General features: G+C 31.9%; 1 protein-coding gene across 1 annotated transcript in view; it reads right to left on the bottom strand.

Moving 5' to 3' along the window:
• Positions 1 to 11,331, bottom strand: part of LOC140040737 (hyalin-like) — a 33,351-nt gene that overhangs the window by 5,506 nt on the left and 16,514 nt on the right. Inside the window, exons 5-7 of the mRNA XM_072086897.1 lie at positions 9,949 to 10,203; positions 3,372 to 3,599; positions 1,972 to 2,076 (exon numbers count right to left, since the gene is read on the bottom strand). Of these exons, the coding sequence (XP_071942998.1) occupies positions 1,972 to 2,076; positions 3,372 to 3,599; positions 9,949 to 10,203 (588 nt within the window). The remainder of the gene's footprint in view (positions 1 to 1,971; positions 2,077 to 3,371; positions 3,600 to 9,948; positions 10,204 to 11,331) is intronic.

Here is an 11,331-nt window from a genome sequence, read left to right as displayed (position 1 = left end):
TCTCTAGCTCTATATCATAAAACGTGAGTAGAATTCCAGTATTTTGAGGGCTTTCTACGATCCATTCGCAGTTTTCATTGTTATCGTAGTTGTCAGGATAATTTGGAGAAGTTATGTTGATAACATCATTAAACTGATATCAAGATAAGGTCAGAAAGCGATAAAACGCATAGTGATACCGGACCGACAGACCGACAGACCGACAGACCGATAGACCGACCGACCGACCGACATAGTGAACTATAGAGTCGCTTCCAAAAGGTAAAACATTTGCGATTTAATACTTTGGTAAAACTGTCACATTGATTGAAATATTAAAGTCACGATACACCACTACGACGTTTATATTTTTGGTAATTATGAATTAATACAAACGTTGAGAAGGAACTGTCAGTATAAAGTTTATTTGTATATAATAATGTGTTTATATATCTAACAGTAGAGCCTATCCACAATCTCATTAATAAGTTTATTTGTAAATATTTTTTATATTACATCTAACAGTACGAACATTCACAGTAAGAAATGTTCGATTCAAATGAGGACCAAAAATAGTATTTACAGTATTGTTCAAGTTTATTCTCAAAGGGCCCATATATTTACCTACCGTATGTGTTAAACCAAGGGCTCATAAATTTACCTACTTGTGTTAAACCAAACTCTACCAGACTTAGAGATTGGGATGTTCCATTCATCGCAATCAATACATTTGTATAATCGTATATTAAATCTATCAAAATAGTATTTTTTTAAAGAAAATCGGCCTGTCTTCAACATTATGATTCTGTACTCTAGCTGTTCAACCGGTTTTCAGCTATTAAAAACAATTATCGTAGGAGGAGATAGGAAAATGCGAAGCCTCCTCCCATTTTTGTGGCGGGTATTTTTCAAGATGGACATCCATTAGACAGTGTATACCACAATCGGAAAACACCCCTATTTGGGGCAAATCGTTGAACCTAAATTCGTGTTAATCGTCAATAACTAATTATCTAACTCAATTTAATTAGTAAAAGTACATGTCACGATACACCACTACGACGTTTATATTATTGGTAATTATTAATTAATACATACGTTGAGAAGGAACTGTCAGTATACAGTTTATTTGTATATTTAACAGTGAAGCCTATCCACAATCTTAGTAATAAAGTTTATTTGTATATATTTTTATATTACATTAACAGTACGAACATTCACAGTAAGAAATGCTCGATTCAAATGAGGACCAAAAATAGTTAATAGGTATTTACAGTATTGTCAAAGTATTGCAAGTTTATTCTCAAAGGGCCCATATATTTACCTACCGTATGTGTTAAACCAAGGGCTCATAAATTTACCTACTTGTGTTAAACCAAACTCTGCCAGACTGAGAGATTGGGATGTTCCATTCATCGCAATCAATACATTTGTATAATCGTATATTAAATCTATCAAAATAGTATTTTTTTTAGTAAAATCGGCTTGTCTTCAACATTATGATGCTGTACTCTAGCTGTTCAACCGGTTTTCAGCTATTAAAAACAATTATCGTAGGAGGAGATAGGAAAATGCGAAGCCTCCTCGCATTTATGTGGCGGGTATTTTTCAAGATGGACATCCATTAGACAGTGTATACCACGATCGGAAAACACCCCTATTTGGGGCAAATCGTTGAACCTAAATTCGTTTTAATCGTCAATAACTAATTATCTAACTTAATTTAATCAGTAAATAGGGTTTCATCAGGTGGTTAAAATCAGTACCGAAAGTACGAACCAACTTTATATACCATCGAGTAAAAATTCTAGAAGTAAGGCGCGATTTACCGAATTTTGCCCTTACGTAAATTTATATATAGAAACAGTAGTTTACTTATCGTTTCAAATTGAATAATTAATTAATTTTCACTATATCGCCAGGCGGTTTGAAATTTAATAAAAGAATTTACATATTACATTATATAAGGATATATAAATAATAAAAACTTACTTTGACACAGCAATAAATAGTCCGGACAACAGTCGTTAAGTTCTTCACAGACGTTATCGCAATAACAGTTTTTGTCCAACCTACCACATTTGCCTAAACAGCTACCTTCAAATAGAAACGTATCAATATATAAAAGACACATTTCGGTAAATCAGTTATTAACTTCTAAAATGTTTACTTAATGGTATAGAAAGTTTATATATACGTTTGGTAATGTTATTAGGGAGGTTTCGCAACCTTACGAATACGATAACAAAAACGGATACGTCATACATTTGTGAAACTTTTGAGCTGATCCCCATTTCATATTTGTAAAGCGTATTCGTGTTGATGAATATCACCAGTCATTCGTAACTACAAAACGAGTATAGTTTTTGATCTATTTTGCACATTTTGCATTTTAATTAGGAATGATTCATGATAATAATATAATTATAGATTTATTGAAAGTAATTTACTAAAGTAATTTACTAAAATGCCAGGTCAATTTAGATAAATAGCAGTTTTAAAGTCCTCACTCGCTTTGATGTTACGCTAGGCCTTAGGTCTACCGTAGCATAAATCATATCAATCTTACAAGAGAGAATACAAAATAACTATACAGCATCACAATTACAATTTTCAACTAGATTCAGGGTTTATTTATTTATTTATTTATTTTATTTCATGTCTTTAGGCAATGTGGCCAAGGATTACCAATAGTGAATTAATCACTGTCCTATCAGATAGGTGGTAATCCCCCTGATACAGGGGCTATTGTGTGAACCAGTTCACCGGGGTAACCCCCTACTCTTTTTCGAATAATGAACTGGGTTTCTTTAAAGTACACACAGGTTATAACTGTGTACACTGGGCCTACGGTTTATAGTCCTTATCCGAGAAGACTTGTTCCACCACCAGAACTAGGAGCGAGTCGGCCTCGAACCCTTGCCAATGTTGTTGTTGGCTCTTTAGGTACGGTAAACGGCGCCCCTGCCTTAACCCCTCGGCCATATGACTCACTCAATTAACATCAAAACAAGGTTGTATCATTGGCAGTTGAGTAGTTCTTGGAATATTTTAAAGATTTAAGTTGTAATCAGTTTTTACAACAATCAAACAAACATAAATTACATTTGTAATAGGTCTCATATTTCATTTCATTTATTAATCCAAAGAAAAAAAATACAGACTAAAATAAAATAATTGTCATGACATTCTTAACTTCTAAAATTTCACCTTACTTACTACATTGTTATGTTTGGGTCTACTTGATTGATTACGTATAGTTTTACTAGATATATTTTTCAAGATATAGCCTATGGTCGTTTCTTAATGATTGTTAATGGTTAAATACTGTATATTAATGTTTCACTTATAGGTAGGTACAAATAATACCTTAGTTAGTATTTTAAACATACCTCCTACAGTGATAGTAAATAAACAGGTAGCTGTGTTACCAGATGGGTCTTCTGCAATGTATGTTACCGTGTTATCACCTATTGAGAAATTAGATTCCATATAAACTGTAAGATTCCATATCCCAGAGTTGTCCATTGCTGTGGGTTCTTTCCAAGACAATTTAGCAGCTTGTAATTCAGTAGTTAAAGTATCATTTGGACAATTGTCTATAACAGGATTTTCATTATCTGATAAAAAAAATTAAACAAGTTACAGTTACTTAAACAAAGATTGCCACTTTAAATTTCTAAGATTGAACATTCAATATATTTTGAAAAGAAGAGAATGCCAAAAATAATTGGTATTGTTTGTCAAACTAACGTAGACAAAAAAGTAAATGATAGTGTAATTAATATTAACAACAGATTCAATATCCTTCCTGATGAAAATAATATCACTCTAGATTATAAAGTAGATATACCAACCAACCACAATATGATTATAGTCAATGAAACTTACACAACTCCGAATGACATCTGTAATAATCAATTAAGATACAAAACTAAAAAATTCAAAAAAATAAGGAGAAGTAAGAAGAAATCCAGGGTCAATAAATCAAATTTTAAAATAATATATAATAATAATAGAGGTTATAAAAGTAAAAAAATATGAGGTAGCTAGGCTTTTGCACACCAATAAGGATATTGAAATATTTGGAATTATAACAGAAACTTTTTTAAAAGACAATGAAGATATAAAAATTCCTAACTTTATCTGGATTGGTAAAAATCGTTTAAATGCATTAAAGAAAAGCCAGGGTGGAATTGGCTTCCTCCTTAAACAAAGCATTAAAATAATTAATGATAACCTATTTGACTCAAAGTCAGATGATCTAGAAAGACTTTGGATTAAAGTTCATTTAACCAGTAATACCGATTCTATATATTCCTTATGTGTAGTATACTTTCCTTGTGAAGGTACAAATAGACAATTATCATCTGAGCTCTATTCGCAACTACTATCAGAGATACTTTCAATTCAAAACCAAGACCAAAATTCAAAATTAATTGTACTAGGAGACTTCAATGGTAAAATTGGCAATAACATTTTACAAGGAGATGTGTTACTAAACAATAATGGTAAAGGCCTGTTGAATTTAAGTGAGGACAGTAATCTTATTATATTAAACAGTAGCACAAAATGTAGTGGTAAATTTACCTGGGTAAACGGTAACTCATGCAGCATTTTAGACTACATTCTAGTATCAGAAACCGTTTATGAAATTACTAAAGGACTGTTTATAGATGAATTGTATATGTACCACTTAGGAAGTGACCACAATGTACTATTTGTTAGAACTAATTGGTGATAGTAATTTAGAAATAAACAATAAGAAACAAAAGGTGATTAAAAACAATAAAGTTACTTGGAATATAGATAAAAATACTGACTGGGAACCTTTCAGGAAAGAAATTAAAAACAAATTTGAAAACTGGGACACCTCAAATCTAAACGCAAATGAAGCAAGGAGGATATGGAAAAATAATTTAATTACGGTAGCTGAAACCACATTGGGTCATCTATATATAAATTTACGTAAGGGCAAAATTCGGTAAATCGCGCCTTACTTCTAGAATTTTTACTCGATGGTATATAAAGTTGGTTCGTACTTTCGGTACTGATTTTAACCACCTGATGTAACCCTGTTTACTAATTAAATTAAGTTAGATAATAAGTTATTGACGGTTAAAACGAATTTAGGTTCCAAGATTTGCCCCAAATAGGGGTGTTTTCCGACCGTGGTATACACTGTATAATGGATGTCCGTCTTGAAAAATACCCGCCACAAAAATGCGAGGAGGCTTCGCATTTTCCTATCTCCTCCTACGATAATTGTTTTTAATATCTGAAAACCGGTTGAACAGCTAGAGTACACCATCATAATGTTGAAGACAGGCCGATTTTCTTTAAAAAATACTATTTTGATAGATTTAATATACGATTATACAAATCTATTGATTTGCGATGAATGGAACATCCCAATCTCTCAGTCTGCCAGAGTTTGGTTTAACACAAGTACTGTAGGTAAATTTATGAGCCCTTGGTTTAACACATACGGTAGGTAAATATATGGGCCCTTTGAGAATAAACTTGCGAGATTGTGGATAGGCTCTACTGTTAGATATATAAACACATTATTATATACAAATAAACTTTATACTGACAGTTCTTTCTCAACGTTTGTATTAATTAATAATTACCAAATATAAACGTCGTAGTTGTGTATCGTGACATGGTACTTTAATATTTCAATCGATTATGACAGTGACAGTTTTAACTAAACTAAATAAAGAATGTTCTCCAATATAATTAGGAATCTCTTGCCATACACGGGGAAAATTAGTGTACAATGAATATTTAAAATAAATAAATAAATAAATAAAATAAAAAAAGTATTAAATCGCAAATGTTTTACTGTATTTAGAGGTATATTATTTATAGGCCTATAAAACATGAAAAAAATATTTCGTTACTGAGTGGATAAAGAATATATTTAAAAATTGTTCCTCTTTGTACCTATCCGCTTTCCCATCCCTCAACCCTAATGTTACATACAAAACACAAATTGGGTTTCTTTAAATGAGTTCAAATCAAAAACTTGGACTCATTTTGTGATAAGTTTCTCCTTCGGAAGTAATTCCCAGGGTGCTAATTTTAGTTGACTACATAAATCATCGTGTCTATTTATTCGTTTCTGTAAACGACAATCTATAGGCCTATAGTCCTGCGATACGTACATTTGAAATCGCCAGTTTTGTTACGCTGAAATTACTGTGTATTCGAGAACCATCTGTGGGCACGACCTAGATGGTACGCGAGCGAAGCGAGTAAGAATAATAATAAAAAACGTAATTGTTGGTATGATGAAGAAATTGACAGTTGTATCAAAAAAAGGAAAGATGCTTGTAGATCCCATAGAATCTACCAAAAAACTAAAAATACTAATACATTTAAACAAGAGGTATGCGATTCTCTATGGGATGATTACCAAGAAATAAGAAAACAATGCAAATCACTAACAAAACAAAAAATATTACAAAAGAAAGTACATAGATGTTCCGAAATTATGAATAAAGGGGGGTCTCAATGCAAAGATTTTTGGTCCGAGCTGAAAGATAAAACACCCGTAGTCACACCTAATTCTATCTTTATTCCAGGTACAAAAAATGTTACTTCTGATAGAAATTGTATTAAAGACTCATTAAAAACTTACTTTAGTAGTATTAATAAACATAAATTAAGTACTAACAATAATTACCTTTATCATGAACCTCTATTACGACATACCATTGGTGATAACTCACCATTATTAGAACAATTTATTTTCTCTAACGAAGACATCGAATATGCTATATCAAAATTTAAAAATAATAAGAGTCCTGGTGATGACTCAATAACCAATGAGCTATTGAAAAATGGAGGTTCAGAAATTGTAGAAGCATTATATAAGTTATTTAAGAAATTATCTACACTTGAAACTATACCCGAGGAATGGAACATTGGTAAGATTATACCAATACATAAAAAGGGAGATCGCAAAGAGTTAAGTAATTACAGAGGCATAACCTTAAACTCTACTGTATCTAAAATATATAATAAACTTAGTTCTCAAGCAGTGTCAAACTTCATTGAAGAACATAATTTGTTATCGGAAGTTCAGGGTGGGTTTAGGAAAGATAAAAGGTGTGAAGACCATATTTTTATATTAAAAAGTATAATTGCTTGTCGCTAAGCGGAAGGGAAAAAAGAGATTTCTTGCATTTATGGACTTCAGCAAAGCGTTTGACACTGTTTGGCGAGATGGGTTGTTTTATGCATGTAAAAACATGGGTATTAAGGGAAAAATGTTAAATATTATTACAAATCTGTATAAAAATTTAAAAGGAAAAGTCTCCTTTGGTGAATACAAAACTGACATCTTCAACATTGATGAAGGTGTCAAACAAGGCTGTCCACTCTCTCCTATTCTATTTAATATATACATAAATGAACTTAACAAAATTAGTAAGGACAGAGATTTAGGCATTAATATATTTGATAAAAAGATTGGTAACCTATTCTGGGCCGACGATATAATCCTAATTGGAGATAGTGAAAGTGATCTAGAATTATTATTGAAAGCAGCAAACGACTTTGCAACAAAATTTAAAATGGTATTTAATTTTGAAAAATCATATGTAATTGTAACCAACCAACGCATTAACAAACATAGAAAATGGCCAATCGGTAATAAATTTATAGTTGAAGCCAACACGTATAAATACCTAGGCATGCACATAATCAAGACATTTAAAAGATACATGCCATATAGATGAAACGATTAAAAAAGGAAACAGAATTATTGCATATATAAAATCAATCATAAATGAACAAAATGATTTCAATAGAATTATGTATGGTAATATACTTTGGAAAGGCATTGGAATACCAAGTATAACCTATGCATGCGTTTTTTGGTTTTGTGAAAGCAAAACATCTATCCAAAAAATTGAAAATATGCAATATCAAATGGCTAAATATCTTTTAAAAGCAACAAGGTATGTTGCAAAGGAAGCCCTTTATGGTGAACTTGGATGGCAATCGATTGAGTCCATACTATCGGATAGAGGAATTTCCTACTTCAAAAGATTGAAAAACAAGGAGGAAGGTCGTTTACCAAAAGTTCTGCTAAGAGCGCTCTTTGCACTTGAAAACACTTTAAATTGGAATTGGCTACATAATATAAAATCTATTCTAATCAACTGTGATATACAAAAACATTTTAACTTAGAATATGCTAATAATTGGCTTAAAGGTTTCAAAGAAAAAAACACTATAAGAGATAAGATGAAATAAGAATAAACCATCACTAAGTAATTATATAAGGTATAAAAATGAACCAAAACTAGAAAAATACTTATTAGATAAGTGTAACTACCATGCTTCAAACCTAAAATTTAAAATTCGCTCCAATTCTCTACCACTTGAAGGTAGAAAAGAAGCATGGTCACCTCAAAATGCAGGTATATGTTTATTGTGTAATTGTAATGAAAAGGAAGCTGTATATCATTTCGTATTTGAATGCAAACGACTTGAGTACGTTAGACAACAAATACTCATGAACCTTAAAGATGAGCTAAACAACAAAAATCTATCCATGTTCTGGGAATTGTTTACTACTAGCTCTCTTAAATACCACTTATTCTTTGATGATCTTGAAATCCATAATGAATTTAAAATTACACCAAATCAATTGACCCATGATGTATACGAATCAGCAAGTATTATTTTCGACAAACATTGCAAAATTTTTCTGACCATGGCTTGGAACACACGAAATGATATATATAATACAATTCCTTCTCAAACTTAATTTACTCATTTTCTTAGTATTTAATCTGTCTCAGTTTTCTTAAATTTTTTTTTTGTAATTTTGTTCTTATGTCTAATTTCTTGTTTTGTATTTATATTTAAGTGTGTATGTTTTATTTTTCACTGTAAACTTGTTGCACATCTCATTGAGACTGTGCCTCTGATTTAAAAGAGATACAATAAAAGTTCAGTTCAGTTCAGTCAATCTATTACCAAAATAAATTGCATTTGACTTAACCACATTACTGTAGCTCAAATTGTAACAAGGCAAGCCATCCACTACATGGCTGGTTAAAAAGAATTAGGAACAATGATGGTGCTCAATGGAAAAGCATTTCAATGTATTATTATTTAAAAAAAATATGTGATGTTAATATTTTACTTAATATTTAATGTTCTAGAATTATTTATGTTTATTCCGATGATATTCCACTGTTTTACAAAAAAAAAATGATAAACGCTTACATAGATTATATATTCTCTAAAAATAACTTGAAACTTATAATAATGAATGAGCACCTTTTGGGAAAGCACTTCGTTAAACTAAAAAAACGTTTTTCTACAACCATTGGATTGCCAGTGGCATTATTCGTATTAATGGCATTGTTAATGAGAACACATTTTTAACATCGAACCAAATACTATTGAAATGTAAAACTGGTTAAAATGAGTAGGCCTATTTGTGTATCAAGGCAATACCAATTCAGTGGAAACGAATTATTAAGGATATAGATATTTTCGATTGATGATAATAAAAAGTTAGTTAAGACTAAATATGAAATTATTACTAACAAACTAATGTACTCATGGTTTGTGAATGAATATTTCAATATTCTATTGTCACAACAATGACAACAAAATCTTCTTCACACGTTTGGAGAGAGCCTTTTAAAGTCTGTACAATTTTGGGATAATATGTTACCTCAATATAAGTCTAATATGAATTTCAGATTAAGGAACAATACTTGCACAATTGGATTGATGCAGATGCCGTACTGAAAGGTATAGGAAATCAACAATCCCGTACTTAGCACGAATCTTGTAATTTGCTCTGTTTTATGCTTTGTTTTTTGTTATTTTAATCCAGCCGATTTAGCTGTTGCTGCATATTATAATGTAAATGTGTTTATACCTGAATAAATAAAAAAATAAAATCTAATTTTGTCATATAAGGTACACTCTTACCTTCAACATAAAGAACAAAACTGCAGCTATCATTAAAGTTACCAGCTGAATCCGTGACATTGTACTGGATTGTTGTGTTCCCAATTCCAAACATATTATCACCAGAAGTGTAGTCTGCTACTGGTACCGGAGTCTCTCCAGAGTTATCAGTAGCTGTAGGTTCAACCCATGTGACATTGATTGCAAATGCCTCAACAGCAGACGTGTTAACTGTCAAATCCATTGGACAATTGATAATATCTGGAGCTTCTTGATCTGTGGGATATACATTATTTGTATAATATAGTATATATATGATCATTACCTTCAAATTCATGGCACAGCGATGGGCACAAAAATGGCGCCATCTTTTGCAAATTTATTTATGGGACAATTTGAGGCCAATTTTCTGACCCTCCAACCTAATAAACCACTTGTTTGGTTTAGATACATTGACGACATCTTTCTTCATGACCTGGACCCATGGTGAAGATAATTTGGAATCTTTCTTCTCAATATTAATTCAGCGCACCCAACTATCACATTTACAGCTACCAAATCCACTAGTAGCGTTGGTTTTTTTGGACACTATAGTGACCATAGAAAATGGTAACTCAAAACTGACCTATTCCGTAAACCCACGGATAAAAATATGTACCTGCTCCCTAGCAGTTGTCATCCCCGACACTGTACTAAAAACATACCGTACAGTCAAGCATTACGTATCAGACGTATCTGTTCTTCAGATTTAGATTTTCAGAATCGTACCGAAGAACTAACCGGACATTACAAGAAGCAAAACATCGAAACTGCTATAAAGAAAGCAAAAGATATTCCTCGATGTCAAACACTGACGTATAAACCACGTCAGCCAAATTCGACCAGAGTGCCATTGGTCACAACCTATCACCCTAGGTTGCCTCCATTACGGGCTATTATTGAGAAACATATGCCCATTCTACAGTCCACAGAACGTCTCAGGACTGTTTTTCCAGAACCACCCTTCGTGATATATTAGTCAGATCCATATTTAAGAGTGAAATTAACTCTCATGACAGCAAAATCTTGCAAAACTTGTTCATTGGTTGATTCTACTGACAAATTTCAGAGCAACCAAACTGGCCGCATTTTTCGGAAAAGACAATCAATTAATTGTCTAACCAAAAACGTCATTTATCTCATATACTGTAATATATGTGGCAAACAGTACGTCGGGGAAACAAAAAACACTCTCCGTATGGGAATGACACAACACAGATCAGCTATCAAAACATTAAAGCTTGATCAACCTGTAGCCAAACATTTTAATTCAGCTATTCACTCGATTGCAAATTTCAGAGTTATTGCAATAGACCACGATGTCAAATGGAGCGACAAAACTCGCAAAGACAAAGAAAACCACTC

The sequence above is a fragment of the Antedon mediterranea genome, chromosome 1, assembly GCF_964355755.1.
Source record: "Antedon mediterranea chromosome 1, ecAntMedi1.1, whole genome shotgun sequence".
NCBI lineage: Eukaryota > Metazoa > Echinodermata > Crinoidea > Comatulida > Antedonidae > Antedon > Antedon mediterranea.
This window is presented reverse-complemented; position numbering and strand designations above follow the sequence as displayed.